Source organism: Aspergillus stella-maris (genome assembly GCF_047715825.1).
Source record: "Aspergillus stella-maris strain CBS 113639 unplaced genomic scaffold BDV14scaffold_6, whole genome shotgun sequence".
NCBI lineage: Eukaryota > Fungi > Ascomycota > Eurotiomycetes > Eurotiales > Aspergillaceae > Aspergillus > Aspergillus stella-maris.
In genome coordinates, this window is record NW_027396800.1 from 78044 (window position 1) to 102139 (window position 24096).

Genomic DNA, 24096 nt, shown 5'->3' on the forward strand with positions numbered 1-24096 from the left:
TAAAAAAGTGATATGAAATACATGTTAATAATAGAAGATGATCTATACCCCTCTGTACTCCGAAAATGGTCCCAAAAGTACCCGCTACATCAACGATCCATATTCATGGCTTGAGTCAAAGCAATTCGCTTGCTGTAAGGACTGAGACTCCGCTCGCGTCGAGGCGGGGGAGCGCGATCCCTACCATCTTCTTTTCGTTCGTGGCCGCGCTGTTTCGTATAGCTTCGACCAGGTCCGGCGCTTTCCTCGGCTGTAGGCCGCCTCTCGCGCGCGATTCGACTTTGATCTATACTGTAGCTGCGGCTTCTTTCTCTGCGGCTCGCAGGTCGCGAATTGTCGCGGGGTCGGCCGCGTTCCTTCGGACTTGACTCCCGACGCCTCCGTCTAATGTTTCGTTCCGGGGTTCGTGTGCGTGATCTTTCTCTCGACGAGTATGATGAAACAGAGTAGCCGGATGATGAGTCGCTGTGCCGCCGCTTTCTCGAGTATGAATGAGACACGCTCTTTGCTTCTCTTCTCTCGTCATATCGCTCTCGCCGAGGTGATGCCGAGCGTGACTGATTTGTGGAGATCGTGGATACGGAACTAGCAGAATCAGAGGATATTGACCGAGACCGTTTCGCAGCTGGACTGCGATTGCTTGAAGGGTCTATGTCCTCCAGTTCCCTCTTACGGCCGCGCCCTTCTTCGCGTTGCGCCAGCAGAGCATCAGCGGTGCCTTGTCTATGTGGGACGTCAGAAAATGCTGTAATGCGAGATATGGTCGTATTCTAAGGATTAAGGGCTGACCTACGTGCGGGAAGCATCGTCAAGCACATTATTCGTGAGTTGTGGACGGAGTTTCGGGTTCTGTAGTTGCTGGGTGCGGGAGGGTCGAGCTAGGTACGGTCGCTCTTGAGCTGTGACTTTACACTCGTAACTATAATGGCGTAATCAGAAACGTTAGCGGGTTTGATAGAGAAGCAAAAAGCAAGCACTTATCTCGTTTCAGGCATTTCTGGCAAAGGGTGGAAGCAGTCGCCTTGGAAGGGCCTCGCACGCCCGGAGCGTTCCGATAGCGATTCATGAAAGGTGATTGAGCGACGACAGGCAGATGCGATTCAAGTGTTTGGTATGAACTTAATGCGCAAAGCAGACTGGAGCCTGGGGGATATTTGATATTTGGATGACGGACTCTTCTTCATCGCGGCTGTTCAGCGATGCTGTGGAGAGCCAAAAGTAAAGTAAGCGCGCGGCTACTGAATCCGCGGCCCACGAAAGTCTGACAAGCGAAGGTCCGCGCCCGATCTTCCGTCTGGCTTCCTTTGTCTCAGTCCGTCGACCTCGCTCTTCCCCGTCAGTCTAGAAGACTTGAGAACAGCTCCACCAGCCGTCCTTTCTGACCTCGTTTTGTTGATCCGCTGAGCGAAAGTTGAACTGTCGTTTTCTCACGACGTTCCTTTCCCTCCCGGAGCCTTGTACGTCCAAACAGGAACCTACAGCTATCCCCTCTCGAACAGGAATAGCGACAAAAAGTCATGACCAAGTTCCTCTGACAACCATGTAAGTTGCCTTTTTCTCGCACTCTCTACAACTCTACGTTATCTGTTTGATGCTCATGGTCCCCGTGGCCTTGCTACATCAGGCATAAAAATCAAGCGCTGGACTAATTCCTCACAGTTTCCTTATGGCGAATTACGTTGCCTCAAGATATGCCGTCTTTCCTTTTTGGCTTGTGTGAAGTGGGATTTCTCAGTGGCTTCTTCTCTGTTCGAATTTCGGTCCCGTTGTCGTGAAATCCCGCAAAACGTTAATTCGTTCCTACGGTTTACCCCGTCGGGTCTCGCCCTATACAACCCATCCGTATCTACTCGACAATCACCCTCTGTGAATATCTGTGCAAGGACCTTTCCAAAAAATCTTTGGCAGGTGTGCTTCAATGACCATGACATCGAACGCGTCTCCACGAGGCGGACACCGTCTGTCATTTGCAAAGGTACGTCAGCTGCGGCCTTTATTCAAACCGGAGTCTCAATCTAAATTACTCGCTAGATTGCTGCTTTGCCTCCACCATTGACCTCGGAATCTTCACCCAATCCGGATGAGAAAGATGATACTGGTGTCATAGATGAGCCGTCCTTGTCACAGCCGCCGATCTCGACTGATACTTCACCAAACCATGAGCCCTCCACGTCCGTCACGATACAGGCTGACGGTATCGACCGAGATATCGATGGCTTGTCTAAAGCTGTACAATCTGCCAATTTTTCGGAAAAGAAATATCCGGAGAATTCTAGGTTTTCCCTAGAGAGCCAGAGAATAGGTTCTTTGAGGCGAGAAGATTCGTTCGAAGATGATCGCACTCATCTTTCCAATTCCTCTACCAAACCGACGAGTTTTGATTCCAAAAGTTTGGCGTCAGTCACCACGTTTGCAATGGACGAGAAAGATTCTCTACGCCCCGATGACAGTGCTAGTGTGCAAGCTATTGATGAGGAAGAGTCACTCTCTGGCCATGCTTCTGGCGCACCGAATTCCTTGACTGGATCAGAATCTGGGGCTCGGTATCGGGATGCCCAAAAACACCGCGCGCCGCTCCATAACACGATATCTATCTATAGTGACGGTTCACAGCGAGCGAGCGGTGCTCTTGCAGCCGACCCCGTCGCTAACGGACTGGTCGCATCCAATACGGAAGCTTTACCTGGTCGACCCCTGCATGGATTTCCATCAGAACCCGATGAGAAGCTCCTAGAAGCAATGAAATCCCCAAAGGATCGTCTTCTGATCCTTCAATTGGAGGAGAAGGTTAGAGCTTTCATTCAAAACTCTAAGGAACAGTCTCTGGAGCTGCCGCCTTCCAATGCTTTCGGCAGACTGCTCGCGCACAAGCTGGGTGATTATTATCATCTTACTCACTTCGTGGACAATAATGTCACATCAGTTCGACTCCATCGTACTCCCTTTTGTCGATTACCTCCCCCTTTATCACTCATACATTCTGCCACGAACACTACTCCGCCTCCCACGGTCCCTGCCATGAAGATTATGCGCCGTACAGATGGAGAGCGACCCTCTACTGAAGGGAGCATAGCGGCAAGCTCCTCTGCTGCTTCTAAGGCCACTTCAGACGCTGGTGACAGTGGAAATGATGCAGATCGCGGGGGCTCATCGACTGGAGCGACACCTGCTAAAGACAGGCTAGTTCTTACTAGAGAGGAGCGTGAAGCCAAGTACCAAGAAGCTAGAGAACGCATATTTCGTGACTTCTCGGAGTCCAAGACTCCAGAATCAAACGGAGAACCCAACACCAACATGTCTAGGTCAAGTTCCACCAGCGGACGCAAGAAGGCGCAAAGACAAAAAACGCCTCACGACGACAGCTTCGAGGCTCGGTCTCAATTCAACGCTTATTATCCCGGAATGCAATATACCAACGGATCAATACCCTACAATATGAACATGCAAGAGCCCTCTTTCTCCAACCAGCCTTATATGGTAGGGCCAGGTGTTGTCCCGACGAACGTGGGTTACATGCCTAACCAGAATGGGGCCATGTATCCCGGTCAAGTACATATGAATCCTACTCCACATTATCCAACGCCAGTGTCTCCGCAATTGAGCACAAGCGCTCCGTGGCAGACCGGACCTGCTCCACAACAAATGCCTTACACTGGCTATCCGATTAACCAGTCACCAGCAATGGCACCGGCGAAGCCTGCTGCACCACTCAGCAACTACCCTGTATCGAACAATACACAGTTCCAGGCCAACCCTTCGGGCTGGTCGTCCCCGCCTTACCAACCGGCGTATCCACAATCCGGCCATCGCAATCCGGCTCCGATGCCTTGGTCCAGCTATCAAACACAGCCTATCAATACGGCCTCATACCCGTATGCACAATATCAGACCCAACCGATGAACGTTGGCTTGCAGAATCACTCGCCATCTCATCCTCTTCCGGGTAGCTTCAACCGCTCTCATTTCAACCCTCAAACTCGGTCCTTTGTCCCTGGCGGGGCACCTGGCCTAGGGCGACATTCAAACAAAATCAGTCCGTCAGACATGGGCTCTTACTTGAGCCAAGCAAATGTACAATCTCCGTGGACTGGATATTATGATGTCAACAAGAACCCGGAACAGGTTGCATATAACATGTCTCGTGGAACACTACCCGGAACCAAGGACTCAATAGCTAAATGGGGTACGCCGTCTCATCTTCCGCCAAAGCCGCCTCCGTCCGAAGTGCCGTCTGACTTCGAGGTGAAGCAGCGTGTCAACTCCACGAATCACTCGTATTCCGGTAACGCGATACAGAGTCCCTTGAACGGGCCGTTGGTTGTTTCTGGAGGCACTGGCGTGGCACGACCCAACTAATAAAACCTCGTGCGGTGATTCGTAATCATAGGGAGTCAAATGACTTGATTATTAGCGGGCCATATTCTGTCTGTTTTGTCATTACTGGCTATGGTAACTAGACAAAAGTGAGCCAAAGAAGTGAAGCGACGTTAGACTGCGAGCATAAACAAAACGGGGAATTGATGATGCGAGAATGGACATAATTTACCTAAAGCCTGCTGTGTTTACGATACGTAGTTGCTCAATTGACAGAAAGTCTTTGTTTGCTCGATGTGCCAGAAATAAAGGGTTGGGAGGTCTTTCAGAGACTTGGACTTGGCAATAACATCTCATAAACAATCCCATGTACTTGTTGTGCCCTTCTTCAAGCTAGTCGCCTATCGAGAATATTCAGGAGTCTGCCGCCTGGCATCTGAAACTGGTGCTCAATCAAGAAATAAATGACCTAGTGCTATTTGTACATAGTAGACAAACACAAGATATCACAATAGACCAAGTGGGAAGAAAGAACCACATAGAATACACAAATGCTAGATAGTAAATAATACACACAGCCCAACAATCCCAAAGAGGGCACTTCAATACACTTCACTTTAACCGCTATCCACAAACCTAAGCGCTCTTCGCCGGCTTCGTCGTCCGCTTCACACCACCCGCACCCTCATCAAGCTTCACCTTCGAAATCGCCTCCTCCAAGTCCTCAACGCCATTCTTCCGGAACTGTGTCACCTTGCGCACGTTCAGGAGCGCAGTCTCATTCAGCGTCTCAATACCCTGGCTGCGTCGCCGGGCGACTGCCCGCGCAGTAATCGCAAACCGCATATCCTTTGGACCGTCGACAAGTTCTAGGATCGCGCTAGGCGCCGCGTCGTCCTTTTTTGGTTCGACTCGGAGGACTCTTGTGTAGCCGCCTGGACGGTCGGCGTAGCGCTCGCGGAGAGGACCGAATAGTTTGGGGAGGATTTCGTGGGGGGTCTATTTGACAGTTAGTCGATGTTCCAAGTCTAGTAAAAGTATCCCAAAATATCAATCCCGAAAACAATTCAAGGAGTCTTCTTCTGTGGGAAGACATACGTAAAATGTAGCCAGGGCCGTCTTCCGGCTCTGTTCGGTGTTTTTCTTGCCCAGCGTGATCAGCTTTTCAGCCAGTCTTTGGGCCTCCTTGGCCTTGGGCCACGTTGTTGTGATCGACTCGTGCTTGAAGAGAGATGTGACTAGGTTGCGGAGGAGGGCTTGTCTGTGTGCTGAGTCGCGACTCAAGTGTCTGTATTTGCCTGCGCCTCCGGCCATGATGGAGGTTTAGCGTGTGGTACGGGAGAAATTTGAATTCGAGCGTTTGGTGTTCGCGGGATGGCGAGGTACTCTTAAACTGGAGGCGACAATTAGGTTTTGTCCGGGGACAATTGAGGTGTTGAGACACGGCTGAAGAGCGGATGGGTTGAGCGGGATGCGGTGCTGTCCGAGAAGAATAACGTCGGAGTGAAGTTGTTGGAGGTTTTCGACTTCCGCTCCGCAGCCAATCGGAATGCGGCTGGCCCAAAGATCCGCAGAAGTTCGAGATGGATCATCCGAATGTCAACTTCAACTTTTGGCATTTCTGGGGTCTATACTCTGCACACTCTTTCTCTTGCTACAGACACAATTGATTGAGGTATAGTCGGTGCGATCGTGTCGCGGCCAGAGCACTTGCATGTTACGCTTTCCAACTGCATAATTGAACTTGATCAGACGCCGGCATCGGACAGAACTTTTGGACAAAACCTCATACCTTCTTCTTCAAACACTATACGTACGCCAGTCATGGGTTTCTTCGTCGGATTCGTATGCCTTTATTTTCCCATCAACAATTAAAGCACTATCTAACAAAATTTCCCCAACAGCTCAGCGGCTTCACGCTCACGACCTCCGCCTTATACATAACAATCCAAGTGCACCGCTCCACGCGCCTAGACCAAAAAGCCGCTATCCGCGAGCAAACAGAGACTCTGGAATGGCTCGCTCTATCTAGAGGCGCATACGACCGCCGTCTCCTACCGAAGGACGAGGCTCCCGTGCGCAGGGAAGGACGATTAGAGCCTGGAATGAAGGATCAGCTCAAGCATCGGTGGAACGAAGAGGTGAAAGCGTTAACGCGCAAGGCTTATGATATGACCTGGGAAGATGTACGGGATTTAGCGGGCGAGGGGTGGAGGGGTGTCAAGAGGGTTATTGATAAAGAGTAAGGGCAGTTCAGACTGCTCAAGCCTGGCCGCACTGTTTACGATTGAGTGCGGCTACGTGGCGGAAATATGTGGTGGGATGCGGTTTTGTTCTTGATACCCTTGATTTGTGTGCTTAGCGTTTGTACCTCTCCTCTATATAGTTATATCTATAGCTTCTGTACAATAGAATACAGTCGCGGTCTGTGATAGGCATGGGCTGCAGTGACTGATAAAATATCATCGTCCGGATCCTCCATTCCATATCCTAGAGCTGTAGCTTTATCCCAATGCGCTGGAGGTTGGTCTCACCACGGCCGGAATATGGAGAACTGCCTCAAGAGTTGGCTACGCTGCCGTTCTTGTGAGAGTACGTAGTCCCTAGTCGAATTGGGCCTCAAACTTTGGCTGGCACCATGGATGATTGAACTTCGTATAGGTGGTCCATTGTGGTAGACTCAGCCGCCTGTATTGACAGTGGACTGGGTAGCAGTGCTTAGACTGTCATCCTCACTCCAAATGTCCTTGCTCTCTGCTTCCATCGTACGCATTGCCTGAGCAACATCCTCCAACTTCGCGACAACGTCCAAGACACTGCTATTGACACGGTCAAAGTACCGGTCATTTGCTTCTCGTCTCTCTCGAGCAAGCTGAATATCCTTCTCTGTTTCCTCATCCAGATTCTTTGAGGATTCATCTGCCTCGACTGACGTATCACCCATGTTCTGCGTTTCCTTCTTCAGCGACGGCAATTTCGTTGCGGCAGCTTTGGCATCAACTCCCTCATCCTCGCCATCACCGCGCCCCCAAGCCTGCGCGAGTCGTAGGTGTTTCATCCGCAGGTCTTCCAATGCTTCAGAGTGTTTCTCGCCAAATACATGCCCGCGGACTGCAGCGCTCACTTCCACGTCGGAGAGGGCGCTCTGCATCTCTTCCCAGAGTGCATCGGAGCCATCTACCTCGCCCCTGGACTGGGTGCGGGACAAAAATGGTGAGAGTCCTGGTGCATCAAGTGGTTTCGGCGATGAGCGCCTGCGATGAAGTAAAGGGGTGTTGGATGCCGCCTGACTACCCCCAGGAGGTACTACCGCAGGTACAGGCGGTTGGAGGGAGAGATTCGACGCATTATGCGACGGCGGGCCCTGGAAGAGCGCTGGAGGCGGTAGACGCTGGGAGCTGACCTTCCGTAAGGCGTCAGGATGGAGGTTTGTTTCCATTGGTATGAATTCTCAGGTATACCAGATTCCAAAAGTGTGCCTCACATCCTAATAATCGTCAAGGTCAACCACCAAGAACAATTAGCGGAGAGAAGACAGTACGTCAATGTTGACAAGGCCCAGGCTTATCGTTATCGTTATCGGGGTAGGCGGGGAATGTTTCTCCGATCCGGAGGCAGACTCGCTTAGCTGCCGTTTAGGGCGGAGGCGCACAGCAGAACATTTTCGATCCTCTCTGACTTTAGCGAGACGCCGGCCGCAAAGGAACCCTTCGACCCTTCGACACTCGACAACCATCCATCCAGCCGAACGGCACATATCCATCAGTCGGTAAGTGCATATTCGTCGTCTTCTCGTGCCCCTGTCGAAATTCAACACCGGAAATCAATTTTCCTCTTGTCCCCGCGAAAATCCGCAGCACAGACAAACATCGATCATATCCCGCCTCCAAACACAAATTCGAGATCACACCACACACCACCAACAAACTTTCTACAAGCGACGAATTTCTAACGTTTGGTTTCCGCACAGTACTTCGATCATAATCCGACAAGATGGGTAAGGGACAGCCTCGTGGTTTGAACGCCGCCCGCAAGCTCGCGACCACCCGTCGTGAGAACCGCTGGGCCGATCTTCACTACAAGAAGCGTCTCCTCGGAACCGCCTACAAGTCCTCTCCCTTCGGTGGTGCTTCCCACGCCAAGGGTATCGTTCTCGAGAAGGTCGGTGTTGAGGCCAAGCAGCCCAACTCCGCTATCCGCAAGTGTGTCAAGGTCCAGCTCATCAAGAACGGCAAGAAGGTCACTGCTTTCGGTGGGTACCCTTTATCCTCTACAACCCCGTGTGCCAGCAATATGTGATGGAAAGAAGGAAGAGATGGGAGCTTGGAAAATAATTGGAAACACATGGAATTTGGGAGGACATTAAACTGACGGCATCTACAGTCCCCAACGACGGTTGCTTGAACTTCATCGACGAGAACGACGAAGTCCTCCTCGCCGGTTTCGGTCGCAAGGGTAAGGCCAAGGGTGATATTCCCGGTGTCCGTTTCAAGGTCGTCAAGGTCTCCGGTGTCGGTCTCGCCGCTCTGTGGAAGGAGAAGAAGGAGAAGCCCCGTTCGTAAACGGGTGCTTTGTGTGCACGAAGGAAGAAGGAGACGAGTGATGGCGTTGGTGCAGGAATGATATCCGAGAAAGAAATCAAGAAGTCGCCGGGGCCCATTTTCATCGAACATCGGGAAGGCATGGTCGAATTATGGTTCAGAATGGATGACCCTGCAACACTACCCATTGCAGATACTACGATTGATATATCTTCATAAAAGACGGCGCCATGATTTTATTTCTTTGGGAAGGGCCCTAAAATCAAGAAATCCTTCAAAAATTATTCACTGTACTGGGCGTAGGATGTGCGCTATCGCTGTTCGACCATCCCTACCATACATATTCATCCGCGGCAAGACTGCAGAGTAAACCCCGCGTAGTTACGATCATGAGGGGTAATCATATCATTGAGCCGCACACGCCCATACCTGCATGCATAGAGCCAATGTATTCTCTGGAGGGTATCAGTGCTTTATACCGCATCTAGAATACGGGAGCTTGATCTCTATTATATACTGCGCATTGAACCCTAGGTCATCTTGATTTCGTCTATTGATTGTTCATATTGGTATAGAATACTTTTTTATTTGTTGTTCATTAAATGCTTCCAAACCCCCATTTAAGTTTAGAAGCTGATATCCTCCTTGCGGTAATGGTCCGATACGATACGGTACAGATATGACGGCGCATGACCACCCCTAGATGAATGTTAGCTTGGTTTATACTAAAAGGATCATGAATGGACAACACACAAGTTTGTGATATAAAGGTCAACCAGTTCCGCGGGAACATAGTCGTACAGCGGGTTCTGCACATCAATCTGGTCTACCAGGTCGCCATCTTCGTAGGGAATAACCTTGCTGGAGTCGCCGTACTCAATCAAAGAGTCAAAGTCAAACGGATATACAGGGCTGAGCTTGTAGACACCGCTGACGACCACGCAGGGTGTTTGGTGGACCTTGGCGGCCCGGGCAATCACACGGGTGCCTGCTGCAGCGACGAGACCGCCGTTAGCGAGGACTGAGTGTGTGCCGAGAATGACCTTGTTGACGCGAGACATGAGGGCGAAAACGGCGGAGTCGGGAATGAGGATCACTGTGATTCCGTGGGCGATCAAGGGCTTTTGGAAGGATTCGGTGCTTAGGAGTTCATCGTCTGTGGGAGCAGCACCGCTGACGGTGGCATGAGTTGCCTCGTGGTTGTTTGGGTACGACTCGGCATGAATAACGGTGAACTTTCGCTTCGCGGCGGCTTTGAGGAGGAATTTTTGTACAGTTGTGGAGGAGGTGTGTGTGAGGATAATTTCGTTTGAATGGATGTGGTCGAGCGCATAGGCTGCAATTTGGTCGTCTACTTGACCGAGCTCGTCGATGATTTCGTTGATACCATCTAGAACTTCGGCGCGGATGTCCTTGTTCTGGGTGTGTCCGGGTAGGCGCGGCGAGCCAGATGCTGGTGAACAGGGCAGCGAATTCTCGGTTTCTGGGTGAGAAAGGAGACTGAACATGGAGACTGGGTGGGCCGAGGGCATAGGCTTAGAGGATCCTCGATCAGAGCCATCAGGACGGAAGTCGAGAGGACCTGCAAAATCTCACGTTAGCCCCGCGAAAGATCTCTTGACACAATCGACCGCAATGACCTACCATCTCCTCCACGAGGTGTTTGAGGTTGACTTTCAGAGTCTGCATCGCTGAGAGTGAAATCGCCATCCCTATCATCCTCTGCCTCGTCGCGGATCAAACCCAGTACACGCCTAACAATGTTTCCCACCACCATCTCCCTAGGCTGCGCCGCTATCAGCCGTCTTCCCACGCTCTGCACGCGCTCAATGAGTTTTGAGGCATCGCTCGTCCTGCAGGCGGAGATGACACTTCGTAAAAGGTAAGCAGTCGCAGTCGCGCATGATCTGGAGTGTCGAATCTGTCTTCGCTTGAGGAGTCTTGAAAATATCAGTATTGGTGGGCCGCAAGGTAGGGTTAAGGTCGGACATACGAGATGAGGTTATCAATGGATGTATCGATCGGGTTTGTCTTTAAGGACTTGAGGAATGAAGCCAGCCCAGGCGTCAGGACAACTGAGTTGGCCGGCATGATGTGCTATGAGGTTTGGAGAGCGCGTGAATTCCGTGCTGTTGTACATCGGTTAGCGGGGGCTCTGAGTCAGGACGGACGACACACGGGGATTTTTCCCGTACGACGTACCTCGGGCACCCTCGGGGTGTTAAGTGTAAGGCGCAGGGCACCGAAGCTTTTAGCTGCAGGAGTGACTTGCGTGGAGCCAAGGGAGAAACGAAACGGTGCGGAGGGGTAAAGAGGGAGAGCGGGCGGGATGAACTGGAAGGGAAGTTTTTGCCCGCCAAAGCCAGAAGAGCACTGAGCAGGTGGAGGAGCTGCACCCGTCGGCGGCTTTTGCTTGGCCCCAACCGCATCCTCAGTCCATTCCCCAGAGCTTCAAACATACTACACTCTCGTCCTCCACTGCCGACTTCCCATCCTTACTCCTCCTCGTCGACTTCTCCCTCGGGACTGAGCTACTTCATGCTCTTCCTTTCCGCTACCCTCTAAGTCCCGTTTATCCTACCTACCACCTAGTTTCCGTTGTCAACCAGCGTCGACCCCATTCTACTGTCCTCCGTTCCGCTCAACAAAAACCCAGGGTTGGGAGTCGTGGTATCGAAGCACGGGCTGTCACTGGCGCATTGAGGTTGGTTCAAGTGAATACCATTCATAGTTCCTACCATTCATCCTATTCATCTTGCTCCCCGCTTGCCCGCTCGCTGTGCTCTTTGCTAGCCTCGGAATGGTTCGGTGATCGCTGACTGCCGCGAATCGCGCCACAGACACCTGCGCCAGCCCGGACACCCGTGGGCCGCATTGGAAAATGAACTCGCTGAACATCTTATCGGCGAGAGTTATTGGCCAGTCTTCGAATCCGAAGCGCAGCCGCCCGCGATCTCGTTCTCAAGGGGATAACTCTCCGGTCATAGCTCCAGGCGATCTTGCCAAGTTTCGGTCCTATAGCGAGAGCAACTTCCACGCTAACGGTGTCGACGGCGCCGACGAGAAGGGCAGGGAGGATACGCCTGAATCGGTGGATGAAACCAACCATGACGAACACATCCTGGACGAGAAGACGCCTTTAATACGGGGAATTCAAAGACACCCTGCGCTTGTTACAAAAAGCTCCCTTGGTCTCTTCGCACAGCGGTTCCTGGAAGCTGTCACCGAGACAATCAAGTTCATCCTGGAGACTCTGGTTGCGCCTGGCGTCTATGTAGCCCATACCTTTCGAGATGAAACGGGGAAGTACTCGCCATTGAACCCGATGCGAAAGCTTTCACGTTCTCTCTCGCGTTCGTCGTCAAATAGTCCAAATACGCCGAGTAAAAGTGCAAAACAAGGTGAAGGGAAGCGCCGCTCCGGTTCCGCTAGGAAATTGCGGAATCACCCGTCTCGAGATTCCATCGCATCAAGTACTTCCGAGTCCGAGGGGGACCGTCGAGCAATGAAAGGCCTCACCAGCAGTCGACCTCGGGGGCCGAAGAAGAACTCGAGCGAAGAATCAGTTTCAGATGGCACTACTCCACGAAGGTCTATCCGCATTAAGCTGAACAACGAGGAAGCTCTTCAGCGGCAACGGCAACGCAGAGCGCAGAGTGCTCATCTAGATCGACCCTCGCCACATGGAAGTCAAGATTCAGTTGACCCGGATAGCCTGAAATCGCCATCTTCGTCTGTTCACCTAGTCACCCGTTATCCTCATTCTCCAGTTCCCCCTCGGCCGCTCATCCCATCCCGTCTGCCGTCCTACACGGCTCCTGGCAGAAATGCCAGGATCCCGCAGAAGACCCTTGTCCTAGACTTGGACGAGACCCTCATCCACTCCCTCGCCAAGGGCGGCCGCATGTCTAGCGGCCATATGGTCGAGGTCAAACTGGCTACACCAATGACGACTGCCCTTGCACCTGGTGCGCCCCCTACGACCCTCGGACCTCAACACCCCATCCTCTATTACGTGCACAAACGACCTCACTGTGACGAATTTCTACGAAAGATATGCAAATGGTACAAGCTTGTTGTCTTCACCGCGAGTGTGCAAGAATATGCCGATCCTGTCATCGACTGGCTGGAGCAGGAGCGGAAATACTTCCAAGCGCGGTACTATCGACAACATTGTACATTCCGAAATGGCGCCTACATCAAGGATCTGAGCTCTGTTGAGCCAGACCTGAGCCAGGTGATGATTCTGGATAACAGCCCTATGAGTTACATCTTTCACGAAGGTAAGCAACACGTTCCGAAAAAATATTCTCGATAGATACTAATGCAGATCCCAGATAACGCCATTCCCATTGAAGGCTGGATCAACGATCCGACGGACAACGGCCTCGTCAACTTAATTCCCATGCTAGAAGCTCTTCAGTACGTCACCGACGTCCGAGCCTTCCTAGCACTCCGTAGAGGAGAAGCAGACGCTCTATGATCTCCTGAACCGAGTCGGATCTAATTCACTGGCTGGCGCAAAACACAATAACCTCTATACTTATTTTCTCCACCCTCAACTCAACACTCAACTCTGATATCCCGCGCTGTCTTCTCTATATACCTTACCTACCCACTACCTATTACCTACTACCTAATGCATTGTAAAGAGTCTCCACCGGAAGCATAACATCAACGAGTACCCGTCTTTGTTTACCTAGCATTACCTACTATATCATTATATTTTTTTCTTCCCATACCCCGTTCAACTGGACTATTATAATTGTTCACATTGATTGGCCATGCCTACGTTCATTTCCTTTTCTTCGTGTTTCTAATCGCCTTGTCTCACTCTTTATTCGTTCTTGCCTCTTTCTTTTCCTCCTTCGCTTGACATGATACTTATCTTGACTGCAGACAGAGTATTGATTAGAAGAAGTCACGAAGTCAGGGCTGTTTATATTCATTCTCTAAACCCTCGTAGTCATCTGTCTTATATGTATTGTATGCACATCGGGACCCTTCCCGACTCCCGACGTCAATGACGAGCATAAATCAACCCACCCATGCACGAATGAATCTTGACCTGCATACCTACACAATATTAATATGTACTCTCCAGAGTACTCTCGGCAAGGCTCCCGAGGCCCACTCCCATACTTGGAGTACCTACAACATCCGCCATCCGACCTCGGAGTCGTAAGAACACCGGGAAACACCCCTCCCTTCCACCTCCACTGATAGGAAAACATGACCCCAAAAATTGGAGAGCGCGGGGCTTATCGACTATCATTTTTTCGATTCTATTTGTTATACTGTTTACCTTACATTTGAGTTTGAGGTGAGAGGGAATCCGAATGAATTTATTTTCAATATGGTATTTGGTACTTGGTCATTCTATTCATAGATTTCTTTGTTTGATATTTACAAGCCCTTAGCTTGCTTCGCCTCCACAACAACGTCCTTAAGCGCAGCGATGGCCTTGTCGATGTCTCCGCGCGCAGGGTCCGTAATGCTAACTCCCATGTGTCCAAAGCGGATATACTTGGTAGCGACTTCCTTGTGTAGACCACCGGCGAAGATGATGCCGCGCTTCAGAAGGCCGGGAAGGACATCGGGGGGCGCAATGCCCTCGGGGAGCCAAATGGCAGTCATGGCGTGAGCCTGGTTCTCGGGCTTCGAGGCGAGCTGTGTGAGACCGAGCTCAGCGACAGCGGCCTTGACGCGGTCTGAGGCTTGGGCGTGCGCGTCGAAACGCTCGGACATGGGCTTGGCCGTGATTTGGGAGAGGGTAGTGTGGAGGGCGTGGATGAGTTGGGTAGAGGGGGTAGCGAAGTAAGAGGGCTTGTTGTTCTCGTAGTTTTGCATGATGGGGAGCCAGTTGGCCATAGAGGAGTAGTAGGAGGCAGGCGGGGTCTTGCGGGCCTTGAAGGTCTCGATGGCGCGGCCGGAGAACATGAGGATGCTGAGGCCGGGAGGGCACCCGATGGCCTTTTGGCTGGCGGTTAGGACGACGTCCAGGTCCCATTCGTCAAAGGCGATCTCTTCGCAGCCGACACTGCAGACTCCGTCTACGACGACGAGGGTCTGGGGGCTGACGCGGCGGACGATCTGGGCTACTTGCTTGATGTCGCTGAGGACACCGGTGGAGGTGTCGACGTGGGTGATTGTGATGACCTTGTAGGGCTTCTCCTTCAGGGCTTGCTCGATGGCCTCGAAAGACGGGCGCTCGCCAATGGGTGCCTTGAGCTGTGTAGCATTCGCGCCGTAGGTCTCGAGACAAGTAGCGAATGAGTCGGCGAAGTAGCCGGAGTGGAGGACGAGGGCATTCTCGCCCTTCTCGACGAGGTTGGAAGCGACAAAGTCCCAGCCCAGTGTACCACTGCCGGAGATGACGAAAGGTTGCGCTGCGGGGTTTGTAGACTGGAAGAGCTTCCGGGTCATGGCCAGTGTCTCTGAGAAGGTCTTGACGAAGCCGGGAGCAACATGGCTCTCGCTATAGTTCAATTGTTAGTATGTCGATGAATAGAATATGCATCTCGTAACTCACGCATAATGAGCCATCGACTGAAGGACAGCATCATCGAATTCAATGGGGCCCGGAATGAGCAAGGTGGGGTGAGGGGCTTGAGACGACATATTGGCAGGAGGTTGAGGGTCGGGAGTTGTAGAAGTAGAGTCGAGCGGGGGAGCAGAGCGGGCGGAAGGTTTATATTCAACGTCGTCTGGGGGTTGGGAGTTCCTCTCGGTCGAGAAGGGGGTGTTAAGCTCAGGCAGCGAGAGTCTCTGATCCAGGTGTCTGGAGATCAGGCTCAGGCGCTGCGAAGTGCGTGTGGACGCCAGAGTTTCCCGAGGGGTCGGCTCTCAACGGGAGAGCCCGCGGGGAAGTCGATTTGGCTGAGGATGGAGTGGTGAACCAAGGGCGTAATCGGGGATCGCCGGAGTCTCAATCGGCTCCAGTGGCTTTCACAAGCAATTGGCGATCTATATCGTTCCTGAGTCCCGCAGTTGTTGTTTTCAGATGCAGAAGTTGAGTCCAGCTGGGGCTTTTTTTTTTCAGGTGCTCAGTCTCTGGGTTGTCGCAGACTCTGGGAGGCGACTCCACCGGCGGCAATTGACTCTCTCCTTTCTTTTTCTCCCCGGCGTCGGCTTTTTTCCAGCAGCCAGAGGCCTCGAATCGGGCGGAGCCTGCCGTATCTGCCGTCTGCATTTCCGCTGCAAAGAGGCTCAACTGCAATTACATTACTATATACTATACATTTTATTGGCTGAACTACTGAACATCCAACGACCTATGACCTGAACAGTAGAACAAAGACAATATTTGTCTTACATGTACCTAGTCATTGCTTCAATGCATGGGAAATCTCCCCACCGCCGACTTACTCCAATCTGGAGAGCCAGATCGGGTAGAAGAACAAGATCATAGTCGCGTCCATGTCTCAATAAGCAAAGATATTTCACAAGCTTCAGTATAGTTGAATTCGCCCAAATTTTGAATTGAGGCTCAACACTCAGGTACTCTGCAGACTGGGGTTGACCGGATCGGGCGACTACCTAGGGCACAGGGCTTGGTCTGACGATCGGACCCAGCTTCCCCGCGATAGCTTCACCGTTATCGCTAGGTACCAGCGAGTCCGACAGCTGCATATCAATCAAGGTTTAGCTGTTGTCTGCTTGCTGGCCCACCCGCGAGCTTGTGCCTGACACTCCGACAAAGCTACTGCTTGGAATGGGCCATTGACCCATCGACTTCCCACAGAATGACCTCGCGTCTGGTCCTAGTCATTGGTGACCTCTTCATCCCGGACAGAGCACCCGTACGTCGACTTAAGCTTCCTAGGATTACTGAACCTTGCTAACATGAAATTCATAGGACTTTCCAGCAAAGGTATGCATACCCACGCCGTCCCCCATTATCACCGCCAGCTACCTTCCCCTCGAGACGTCCCTTTGTTGACATAGTCGCAGTTCCGGAAGCTCCTTACGCCAGGCAAGATCGGTCAGATCCTATGCTTGGGTAACCTTACCGATCGCAGCACCTTCGAATTCCTCCGCGGAGTCGCCCCGGACCTGCAATTAGTCAAAGGCGATTTTGACGTCGATTCTCCCAACCTACCGCTTTCGAAAGTCGTGACACATGGAAGTCTCCGGATTGGTTTCACTCATGGACACACCATTATTCCGCCGGGCGATGCCGATGCCCTGCTCATCGCCGCTCGCCAGATGGATGTGGACATACTGCTGTGGGGTGGCACTCATCGCTTCGAGGCGTTTGAACTGGAGGGGAGGTTCTTCGTGAACCCTGGTAGCGCCACTGGCGCTCTAAGCACGGGATTTTGGCCGGATGGAGAGGATCCGACGCCAAGTTTCTGTTTGATGGATGTAAGTACACTCGGTCTCATACACATAACATGCATATATGTGTGCAGTCTCTAACAAACGGATAGATCCAAGGTGATGTCCTCGTGCTATACGTCTACCAGCTGAAGACGGATTCCAACGGCGTTGAGACCGTTGCTGTTGAAAAGGTCTCTTATCGCAAGAATAGCGTTCTCTCTGCATGAACCATTGTTCTCATGTTTGCCTTGTACATATTCTATAGATACCGACTGTGTTATGACTTTCAATGCTCGTTAATCAAGATCTTTCTTCGAATCAAACTCCAGATCATTTATATCAAGAGATAAGCCAATAGACCTTTGTCGTGCAGGAACTAGTTCGATATATGACATCCTGTTATAGTGCCAAGAACAGGCGATCATCCTTCTTTCACACCTACAAAGAGTTTCTAGGCGATTTGAATATTAGCATAGGAAAGCTCCAAATCAAGAAGCACAAAGAAAACCTTCATGGCTCAAATAAATCCTTCCTTCCATCCCCAGTGATGCAATACTTGGAACCCGATCAACGGAGCCCAGCCTTAACCCGACCTAGCTCTGATGACAAAATCCACTAAACCCAGTCAGGCAACAGTGGCTTTCGGTTTTGCTTTGAACCAACACGAGCATCACAGTAACAAAGGACAGGATCCTTTATCGACAATCGCCAGTCACATTATCAATAATACTCCGAGAATATTTAGACCGGCACTTGACTCGAGGTCTGCCCTGTGAATTGCTCGGCGGCATCCACCTTCTTTTGAGCCCGTTTTTACTGCTAGCCGGAACCCGCTACTCAAAAACAGGTGGAGAGCTTCCGCTTCCGCACACGCTCGACGTAACCTACGACATCCGCGCGATTTGAGGAGAGACAAGTGACAGGCGTCGCTTGAGGCACATATATCACAATGGCTACAGAGGAGAATGAGATTAAGGATGAGACCCTCCAACAACCGACTCACGAGGAGGGTGGTGATGAAGAGGTAAGGATATTGCGGGACGGCAGCAAACAAGGAGCTTGTACTCGAGTTTGATGCGCGCTACCAAGCTTGCGCATCAAGGATCTCTTGATTCTTGTCGCGATACTATTCAACAATTCAAGTCGAAGCCAAAGCTAATATGTTTTATCTATCCAGGAAGACATCGAAGCCATGAAGCGCCGAGTTGCCGAGATGGAAAACGAAGCCGCAAAGTTACGAGAGATGCAAGCGACGCTCGACGAACAATCAGAGAGCCTAAAAGAAGATAAAGAAGACGTTGATGCACGGAGTATCTTCGTTGGCAATGTGGACTATGGTGCTTCGCCGGAGGAAATCCAGGCGCATTTCCAAAGCTGTGGTTCCATCAACCGCGTTACGATTCTGCTGGACAAGTTCACAGGTCAACCTAAGGGGTATGTTTTTCGTCACTGGACTCATGCGGCAGCTTGAACCGCTAGCATATTATTGAGGAACCGCGCTGATGATTGTATAGATACGCTTACGTGGAATTCGCTGAACCCAGCCTAGTGGCGCAAGCGCTTGTTTTGAACGAGAGTGTCTTCCGTGGCCGGAATTTGAAGGTGAGTTAATCTTATGATGGAAGCCTACCCTGGTTCAACTGGCTGACGAAGTATACGCAGGTAACGCCCAAGCGCACCAACCTTCCTGGTATGGGCAGCCGAGGCCGCGGTCGAGGCCGCGGTAGGGGCTACGGCCGTGGAGGCTTCCCTCGTGGAGGCTACCGCGGCGGCTACAGGGGTCGTGGACGGGGTTACGCGCCGTACTGAACATACCTTGCACGAACCAAACCAGTAGAAGATTGCGCTGAGAGATTCAAGCGGACTAACCCATCAACAACAGACCAAGAACCACGAATAGAACGTCCGACTCGTGAAGCTTTTGGCGCTGAAGGTGGACTTTGCATGGAGGGCTTCTTCGGAGTTGGGGCTGGGCTGTACTATGTATGATACCATCGGTTCAGGTCCCAGCGACTTTGCGAGATGGTGGAATGGATTCTTTGATGTCACATATTATCTTATTTTCAATCTATGAGGCCAAAAGCTAATGATCAAAGGCAACAACTGGAGGTCCTCATTTCAGGCCATAACTAGAATTTTTCGGTTTTAACATGCTTGGATCACAATAATAACTAGTATCCTAGAGTACTATAGCATCGAGCTCCTGGCCCAAATGGGCTGCTACTTCGTAGACACCTCAGTTACTAAGCGTTTGCGGTAATCCGACATCTCCGCCGGCATAGAAGAACATCTATAGACGCTCTCAGTCACACCTTGGGGCTGAGCCAGGTTGCCAAATAACAAGATCATCTTCATATCAAATTGTCAATGGTTTGGAAATATGGGGAAGCAGCCTTATCCGTTGCAGTAGTGTAGCTCCACGCATTTGACGTTATTGTGCTCCTTTCTTGGTTGAAGAGCGAGAATTCTGTTGCCTTACGCGGTCTGGATCTATATTAGGAGCACTGCAGTCATCGTCATAGGAGCTAGGCCGATTGAGCCCGTTGAAAGAACAGACGGTGAGATTTGGGAGATACCAGAGGGACAGAAAGAAAGAAAGTAATTAATGGCAATTTTGACTTGTAGTTTCTTTTTCGTAACATACAAGCCGAAAGACTGTACTCTGTAAACTGTAGTATGGCTGTATGAATCCTCGATCACCACCCCGCCTGTGACACCATTAGTGAAAGACCAAGACCTCCGACAGGTTGCCCGTAGACAAACCCTACAAGCCTTTAATAATCTTTCGACTTGGTTCAGCTCGTATTGTTGATATTAATAAGACCCCCTCACTCTCGCCACTACCCAACTCTTAGTAGGAGACTTTACAGTCAGCCCGACTCGACCATTTTGCGCGTTGCTCCTCCCGATCGAGCCCCTCGCCTCGCCCTGATTGGCCGCGGCACCGACGTCAGGACTTCCCATCCTTTGCCTGTGCCAGCGTCCACTGCTCAGCCCCAATACACAGCACTACCTACCGTGCAAGTACATTCGCCGCGCCTCAGTCCGACATCTGAGCTCATCACGTTCCTCTCCAGAGTTGGTTGACTGTCAAACAACATCTTCAACCTCCTTCTCTTCCAATCCACACCCACCTACCCACCGCCCTTTTCACTCCTCTCCTCCTCCTCCCTGATCTCTCCCGCTCTCCGATCCACCTCCGATCACCACCGACCTAACCTCCCCCTCGCAAACAATCATCGCTATCATCGGGCGTTTTCTCTCTGATATCCGTGGTGGATGCGCACGCCGCAAGTCCTTGTTTAGGCTTGCCTTGATCGGCCCTTTGCACCGCCGAGCGTGTACGACCGACTGGAAAACCTCTGTGCAGCATGGGGTCCAATCTGCCTGCGTGAGTTTCCTGACGGGGTTGATCTGGCTTTTTCCGATCAATGTCTTACCTTTTTCTGTGGAGATCTTCGATGCTAACGGTGTTATAAATATAGTCAACCGAACCTCAGGGTGACAAGTAAGATATCACGCCCCTCTTATCGGAGATGGAATCCGGATATGCTGCATGTTTTGACGGAGACTGACTGGGCACCAATATAGTTATCGCTGCGGATGGGCTATATAAGCGCGATGTTTTCCGTTTGTCCCGACTACTTTCAGATCGATATACACCTTGGTTCAATGCTAACACTTTCGTTCCAGGTCTACCCGATCCCTTCGCCGTGGCCACCGTTGGGGGTGAGCAAACGCACACGACATCGGTTATCAAGAAGACGTTGAACCCGTACTGGAATGAGATGTTTGACCTGTGAGTTTCGCCGCCTTTACTACGTCCCTGTGGGTACTAATCTGAAACGTCCAGACGAGTCAATGAAGATAGCATTCTCGCCATCCAGATCTTTGACCAGAAGAAGTTTAAGAAGAAGGATCAAGGCTTTCTCGGTGTTATCAATGTGCGACTTGGAGATGTTATCGACTTACAGATGGGAGGCGATGGTAAGTGATATCTAAGCCGACAGCCCCCGCGCTGTCTGACCTGGTTCATGCATGATTGCGGCGCCTTCGGAATACATTTGGCTGACCCCCTTGCCTCTTCGCTCTTTACAGAAATGCTTACCAGAGACTTGAAAAAGTCCAACGACAATCTCGTCGTGCATGGAAAGCTAATCATCAACTTATCGACCAATCTCAGCACACCCAATACTAACCAAGCGAACGGCCTGCATCGGGCACAGCTCGGCTCTTCAACATCAAGTGGACTTGTCCCTCAGGTCACACCAGCCCCCTCACTGCCCCCAGCTGGTCCTAGTTCCGTCGATCAATCGGCAGCTGCATCGAGTGCATCGCTGAACCCGCAGCGTGTCCCATCGGCGACCCGACCAACCAGTCAGCTCGCCCCACCCAACGGTGCGCCGCCGATCACCAACGGACAAGGCGTCCCACGCCCTAATCTCAGTTCATTCGAGGATAACCAAGGGCGACTACCAGCAGGCTGGGAGCGACGTGAAGATAATCTAGGAAGAACCTACTATGTGGACCACAACACGCGGACCACTACTTGGAACAGGCCGGCCGCCAACTACAATGAACAGACACAACGAACGCAACGGGAGGCCAACATGCAGCTAGAGCGAAGAGCTCACCAGAACCGAATGCTCCCTGAAGATCGAACTGGAGCCAGCTCTCCCAATTTGTCTGATAGCCAACCAGCTCAGGCCGCAACGCCCCCGGCCGGTGGCAGCGGTGGCAGCAACAGCAACGCGGTATCCATGATGGCAACAGGAGCTACCACTGCAGGCACTGGTGAGCTTCCGCCGGGTTGGGAGCAGCGGACTACTCCTGAGGGCCGCCCTTACTTCGTTGACCACAACACCCGCACCACGACCTGGGTGGACCCGCGACGACAGCAGTATATCCGGATGTACGGCCAGAATGCTACTGGCGGAAACACCACCATCCAGCAGCAGCCCGTCTCTCAACTTGGGCCATTGCCCAGTGGCTGGGAAATGCGTCTGACGAACACGGCTCGTGTCTACTTCGTTGACCACAACACCAAGACGACCACATGGGACGATCCTCGCCTTCCCTCATCACTGGACCAGGGTGTTCCACAATACAAGCGTGACTTCCGCCGGAAGCTCATCTACTTCCGATCTCAACCAGCTCTGCGCATCATGTCCGGCCAATGCCACGTCAAGGTTCGCCGAAATAACATTTTCGAAGACTCTTACGCCGAGATTATGCGCCAGAGTGCCTCTGATCTGAAGAAGCGTCTGATGATCAAGTTCGATGGCGAGGACGGTCTCGACTATGGTGGTCTTTCTCGGTAAGTCTACTCACCTCATTCTTTTGGTCGATTATTAATGTATTCTAGTGAATTCTTCTTCCTCCTTTCCCACGAAATGTTTAATCCGTTCTACTGTCTTTTCGAATACTCTGCGCACGATAATTATACCCTACAGATTAATCCTCACTCTGGCGTCAACCCAGAGCATCTGAATTACTTCAAGTTTATTGGGCGGGTTGTTGGATTGGCCATCTTCCACCGTCGCTTCCTCGATTCATTCTTCATCGGAGCCTTCTACAAGATGATGCTCCGCAAGAAGGTGTCTCTTCAGGATATGGAGGGTGTCGACGAGGACCTGCACCGCAATTTGGCATGGACTTTGTATGTTTCTACTGCCATCTTATCTTGGTATATCTGCTAACGTCAAACAGGGAGAACGATATTGAAGGCATTATTGAATTGACGTTCACGGTTGATGACGAGAAATTCGGAGAGCGCCGCACCATTGAGCTGAAGCCTGGTGGTGAGGACATTCCGGTGACGAATGAGAACAAGCACGAATATGTCGAGTGAGTTTTCCGATCATCTATCTTATGGGCGAAGCTGATCAATGTAGGCTGGTCACGGAGTGGAAGATCGTGAAGCGTGTGGAGGAGCAGTTCAACGCCTTCATGTCGGGTTTCAACGAGCTCATCCCAGCAGATCTGGTCAACGTTTTCGATGAACGTGAACTTGAGCTGCTGATCGGAGGTATTGCCGACATTGACGTCGACGACTGGAAGAAGCACACCGACTACCGTGGCTACCAGGAGCAGGACGAGGTCATCCAGAACTTCTGGAAGATCGTTCGCACTTGGGACGCGGAACAGAAGTCTCGTCTGCTCCAGTTCACTACGGGTACTTCTCGTATCCCTGTGAACGGATTCAAGGATCTTCAAGGTTCCGACGGGCCTCGACGATTCACCATTGAGAAGTCCGGAGACCCAATTGCTCTTCCGAAGTCTCACACATGGTACGCTATTACCCTCATCTTTTTCAGACTTGTTGCTAACTTGTTCAGTTTCAACCGTCTCGATCTCCCACCGTACAAGACACACGACGTTCTAGAACATAAAATGTCTATTGCTGTGGAGGAAACACTAGGTTTCGGACAGGAGTAGATACTGCAATTAGCGGACATTCAAGGAAAATTGCATTTTAATCATGCACTCATGTCTCCGAGCTTCACCAGATCTCATTCCTGCCCTCTATCTCGGGCCGGGAAGGATGAAGGACCTCTTCCGCTAGATCTATACCCGCTTGAAGCAAATGCCTAGGGTCACACCATACCCGTCGAGTCCGTCTCCATACATACGTACCTCTATCGTTTCTCTATTGCGTTGTCATTGTCGTTCTCGTTCAGTTACCATATCCGGTGCAGGCAGTCGTTCCATTACATATTCCCCGGTCACTCTTTTATGGAGAGCAGGACTCATACTCATGCTGTGTTGAGGTCGTCATTGTTGTTGTCTGTTATCTCGTCGTCGTTATCATTGTCATGGGCACATGGTATCTTTGCCTTTATTTATTCATATTCAGCTGTTAACCTGGTTGAGGTGGACTTGTATATATCTGTATTATTTCTAAGAACATGATCATGCT

The 24096-nt window shown here is 51.4% G+C and overlaps 12 protein-coding genes across 12 annotated transcripts; 7 read left to right on the top strand and 5 right to left on the bottom strand.

The window, feature by feature from the left end:
- Positions 1-2: 2 nt before the first annotated feature.
- On the bottom strand, positions 3-1168 carry BDV14DRAFT_116291 (zinc finger CCHC-type containing 10). Its single transcript, XM_073765788.1, has 3 exons — positions 982-1168; positions 794-929; positions 3-723 (listed from the first exon to the last, which is right to left on the bottom strand). The coding sequence occupies exons 1-3, from the start codon at positions 1064-1066 to the stop codon at positions 90-92; spliced, it is 855 nt and encodes a 284-aa protein (XP_073631952.1). The 5' UTR covers positions 1067-1168; the 3' UTR covers positions 3-89.
- A 552-nt stretch (positions 1169-1720) lies between these two features.
- On the top strand, positions 1721-4653 carry BDV14DRAFT_116317 (putative R3H domain protein). The gene is made up of 2 exons (XM_073765789.1): positions 1721-1975; positions 2032-4653. Exons 1-2 carry the CDS (start codon positions 1919-1921, stop codon positions 4354-4356), a joined length of 2382 nt encoding a protein of 793 aa, XP_073631953.1. The 5' UTR covers positions 1721-1918; the 3' UTR covers positions 4357-4653.
- Positions 4654-4950: 297 nt separating this feature from the next.
- Positions 4951-5628, bottom strand: BDV14DRAFT_187409 (mitochondrial 54S ribosomal protein bL17m; the record flags this gene model as incomplete). Its single annotated transcript, XM_073770950.1, has 2 exons — positions 4951-5313; positions 5413-5628. The coding sequence occupies 2 exons, from the start codon at positions 5626-5628 to the stop codon at positions 4951-4953; spliced, it is 579 nt and encodes a 192-aa protein (XP_073631954.1).
- A 307-nt stretch (positions 5629-5935) lies between these two features.
- Positions 5936-6645, top strand: BDV14DRAFT_166072 (MICOS complex subunit Mic12 family protein). The gene is made up of 2 exons (XM_073767422.1): positions 5936-6159; positions 6219-6645. The coding sequence occupies exons 1-2, from the start codon at positions 6139-6141 to the stop codon at positions 6558-6560; spliced, it is 363 nt and encodes a 120-aa protein (XP_073631955.1). The 5' UTR covers positions 5936-6138; the 3' UTR covers positions 6561-6645.
- BDV14DRAFT_166073 (DUF5315 domain-containing protein) lies at positions 6646-7850 on the bottom strand. The gene has a single exon (XM_073767423.1). It carries the CDS (start codon positions 7751-7753, stop codon positions 6995-6997), a length of 759 nt encoding a protein of 252 aa, XP_073631956.1. The 5' UTR covers positions 7754-7850; the 3' UTR covers positions 6646-6994.
- Positions 7851-8279: 429 nt separating this feature from the next.
- Positions 8280-9220, top strand: rps23 (40S ribosomal protein uS12). Its single transcript, XM_073765790.1, has 2 exons — positions 8280-8566; positions 8698-9220. Exons 1-2 carry the CDS (start codon positions 8308-8310, stop codon positions 8874-8876), a joined length of 438 nt encoding a protein of 145 aa, XP_073631957.1. The 5' UTR covers positions 8280-8307; the 3' UTR covers positions 8877-9220.
- A 14-nt stretch (positions 9221-9234) lies between these two features.
- BDV14DRAFT_116365 (translation initiation factor eIF2B subunit beta) lies at positions 9235-11188 on the bottom strand. Its single transcript, XM_073765791.1, has 5 exons — positions 11058-11188; positions 10849-10984; positions 10500-10795; positions 9609-10437; positions 9235-9554 (listed from the first exon to the last, which is right to left on the bottom strand). The coding sequence occupies exons 2-5, from the start codon at positions 10944-10946 to the stop codon at positions 9482-9484; spliced, it is 1296 nt and encodes a 431-aa protein (XP_073631958.1). The 5' UTR covers positions 10947-10984; positions 11058-11188; the 3' UTR covers positions 9235-9481.
- Positions 11189-11285: 97 nt separating this feature from the next.
- Positions 11286-13781, top strand: nemA (Nem1-Spo7 phosphatase catalytic subunit NEM1). Its single transcript, XM_073767424.1, has 3 exons — positions 11286-11559; positions 11696-13138; positions 13193-13781. The coding sequence occupies exons 2-3, from the start codon at positions 11737-11739 to the stop codon at positions 13336-13338; spliced, it is 1548 nt and encodes a 515-aa protein (XP_073631959.1). The 5' UTR covers positions 11286-11559; positions 11696-11736; the 3' UTR covers positions 13339-13781.
- Positions 13782-14180: 399 nt separating this feature from the next.
- BDV14DRAFT_166080 (alanine--glyoxylate transaminase) lies at positions 14181-15962 on the bottom strand. The gene is made up of 2 exons (XM_073767425.1): positions 15388-15962; positions 14181-15333 (listed from the first exon to the last, which is right to left on the bottom strand). Exons 1-2 carry the CDS (start codon positions 15474-15476, stop codon positions 14262-14264), a joined length of 1161 nt encoding a protein of 386 aa, XP_073631960.1. The 5' UTR covers positions 15477-15962; the 3' UTR covers positions 14181-14261.
- Positions 15963-16465: 503 nt separating this feature from the next.
- Positions 16466-17483, top strand: BDV14DRAFT_166082 (vacuolar protein sorting-associated protein 29). Its single transcript, XM_073767426.1, has 4 exons — positions 16466-16657; positions 16714-16728; positions 16809-17222; positions 17288-17483. Exons 1-4 carry the CDS (start codon positions 16601-16603, stop codon positions 17402-17404), a joined length of 603 nt encoding a protein of 200 aa, XP_073631961.1. The 5' UTR covers positions 16466-16600; the 3' UTR covers positions 17405-17483.
- Positions 17484-18040: 557 nt separating this feature from the next.
- Positions 18041-19327, top strand: BDV14DRAFT_116393 (polyadenylate-binding protein). Its single transcript, XM_073765792.1, has 4 exons — positions 18041-18201; positions 18355-18611; positions 18692-18779; positions 18840-19327. The coding sequence occupies exons 1-4, from the start codon at positions 18127-18129 to the stop codon at positions 18984-18986; spliced, it is 567 nt and encodes a 188-aa protein (XP_073631962.1). The 5' UTR covers positions 18041-18126; the 3' UTR covers positions 18987-19327.
- Positions 19328-20406: 1079 nt separating this feature from the next.
- BDV14DRAFT_116413 (NEDD4 family E3 ubiquitin-protein ligase) lies at positions 20407-23850 on the top strand. Its single transcript, XM_073765793.1, has 9 exons — positions 20407-20568; positions 20663-20685; positions 20769-20976; positions 21031-21164; positions 21276-22494; positions 22543-22836; positions 22887-23024; positions 23072-23467; positions 23516-23850. Exons 1-9 carry the CDS (start codon positions 20549-20551, stop codon positions 23613-23615), a joined length of 2532 nt encoding a protein of 843 aa, XP_073631963.1. The 5' UTR covers positions 20407-20548; the 3' UTR covers positions 23616-23850.
- Positions 23851-24096: the final 246 nt, after the last annotated feature.

What these genes read in the sequence shown, in the direction of transcription:
- BDV14DRAFT_116291 (XM_073765788.1), bottom strand. Translation starts at nt 1,066, where the DNA reads ATGAATCGCTATCGGAACGCTCCGGGCGTGCGAGGCCCTTCCAAGGCG. An exon ending in CCAGAAATGCCTGAAACGAG is followed by an intron (nt 930 to 981) that starts ATAAGTGCTTGC and finishes GTTTCTGATTAC; the next exon opens with GCCATTATAGTTACGAGTGT. An exon ending in CTTGACGATGCTTCCCGCAC is followed by an intron (nt 724 to 793) that starts GTAGGTCAGCCC and finishes CGTCCCACATAG; the next exon opens with ACAAGGCACCGCTGATGCTC.
- BDV14DRAFT_116317 (XM_073765789.1), top strand. Translation starts at nt 1,919, where the DNA reads ATGACCATGACATCGAACGCGTCTCCACGAGGCGGACACCGTCTGTCA. An exon ending in ACCGTCTGTCATTTGCAAAG is followed by an intron (nt 1,976 to 2,031) that starts GTACGTCAGCTG and finishes ATTACTCGCTAG; the next exon opens with ATTGCTGCTTTGCCTCCACC.
- BDV14DRAFT_166072 (XM_073767422.1), top strand. Translation starts at nt 6,139, where the DNA reads ATGGGTTTCTTCGTCGGATTC. An exon ending in TGGGTTTCTTCGTCGGATTC is followed by an intron (nt 6,160 to 6,218) that starts GTATGCCTTTAT and finishes TTTCCCCAACAG; the next exon opens with CTCAGCGGCTTCACGCTCAC.
- BDV14DRAFT_166073 (XM_073767423.1), bottom strand. Translation starts at nt 7,753, where the DNA reads ATGGAAACAAACCTCCATCCTGACGCCTTACGGAAGGTCAGCTCCCAG.
- rps23 (XM_073765790.1), top strand. Translation starts at nt 8,308, where the DNA reads ATGGGTAAGGGACAGCCTCGTGGTTTGAACGCCGCCCGCAAGCTCGCG. An exon ending in CAAGAAGGTCACTGCTTTCG is followed by an intron (nt 8,567 to 8,697) that starts GTGGGTACCCTT and finishes CGGCATCTACAG; the next exon opens with TCCCCAACGACGGTTGCTTG.
- BDV14DRAFT_116365 (XM_073765791.1), bottom strand. Translation starts at nt 10,946, where the DNA reads ATGCCGGCCAACTCAGTTGTCCTGACGCCTGGGCTGGCTTCATTCCTC. An exon ending in TCCATTGATAACCTCATCTC is followed by an intron (nt 10,796 to 10,848) that starts GTATGTCCGACC and finishes GATATTTTCAAG; the next exon opens with ACTCCTCAAGCGAAGACAGA. An exon ending in AACACCTCGTGGAGGAGATG is followed by an intron (nt 10,438 to 10,499) that starts GTAGGTCATTGC and finishes GAGATTTTGCAG; the next exon opens with GTCCTCTCGACTTCCGTCCT.
- nemA (XM_073767424.1), top strand. Translation starts at nt 11,737, where the DNA reads ATGAACTCGCTGAACATCTTATCGGCGAGAGTTATTGGCCAGTCTTCG. An exon ending in GAGTTACATCTTTCACGAAG is followed by an intron (nt 13,139 to 13,192) that starts GTAAGCAACACG and finishes TGCAGATCCCAG; the next exon opens with ATAACGCCATTCCCATTGAA.
- BDV14DRAFT_166080 (XM_073767425.1), bottom strand. Translation starts at nt 15,476, where the DNA reads ATGTCGTCTCAAGCCCCTCACCCCACCTTGCTCATTCCGGGCCCCATT. An exon ending in CAGTCGATGGCTCATTATGC is followed by an intron (nt 15,334 to 15,387) that starts GTGAGTTACGAG and finishes ATTGAACTATAG; the next exon opens with CGAGAGCCATGTTGCTCCCG.
- BDV14DRAFT_166082 (XM_073767426.1), top strand. Translation starts at nt 16,601, where the DNA reads ATGACCTCGCGTCTGGTCCTAGTCATTGGTGACCTCTTCATCCCGGAC. An exon ending in CAAGTTTCTGTTTGATGGAT is followed by an intron (nt 17,223 to 17,287) that starts GTAAGTACACTC and finishes ACAAACGGATAG; the next exon opens with ATCCAAGGTGATGTCCTCGT.
- BDV14DRAFT_116393 (XM_073765792.1), top strand. Translation starts at nt 18,127, where the DNA reads ATGGCTACAGAGGAGAATGAGATTAAGGATGAGACCCTCCAACAACCG. An exon ending in TTCACAGGTCAACCTAAGGG is followed by an intron (nt 18,612 to 18,691) that starts GTATGTTTTTCG and finishes ATGATTGTATAG; the next exon opens with ATACGCTTACGTGGAATTCG. An exon ending in TCCGTGGCCGGAATTTGAAG is followed by an intron (nt 18,780 to 18,839) that starts GTGAGTTAATCT and finishes AAGTATACGCAG; the next exon opens with GTAACGCCCAAGCGCACCAA.
- BDV14DRAFT_116413 (XM_073765793.1), top strand. Translation starts at nt 20,549, where the DNA reads ATGGGGTCCAATCTGCCTGC. An exon ending in ACCGAACCTCAGGGTGACAA is followed by an intron (nt 20,686 to 20,768) that starts GTAAGATATCAC and finishes GCACCAATATAG; the next exon opens with TTATCGCTGCGGATGGGCTA. An exon ending in AACAAGCACGAATATGTCGA is followed by an intron (nt 23,025 to 23,071) that starts GTGAGTTTTCCG and finishes TGATCAATGTAG; the next exon opens with GCTGGTCACGGAGTGGAAGA.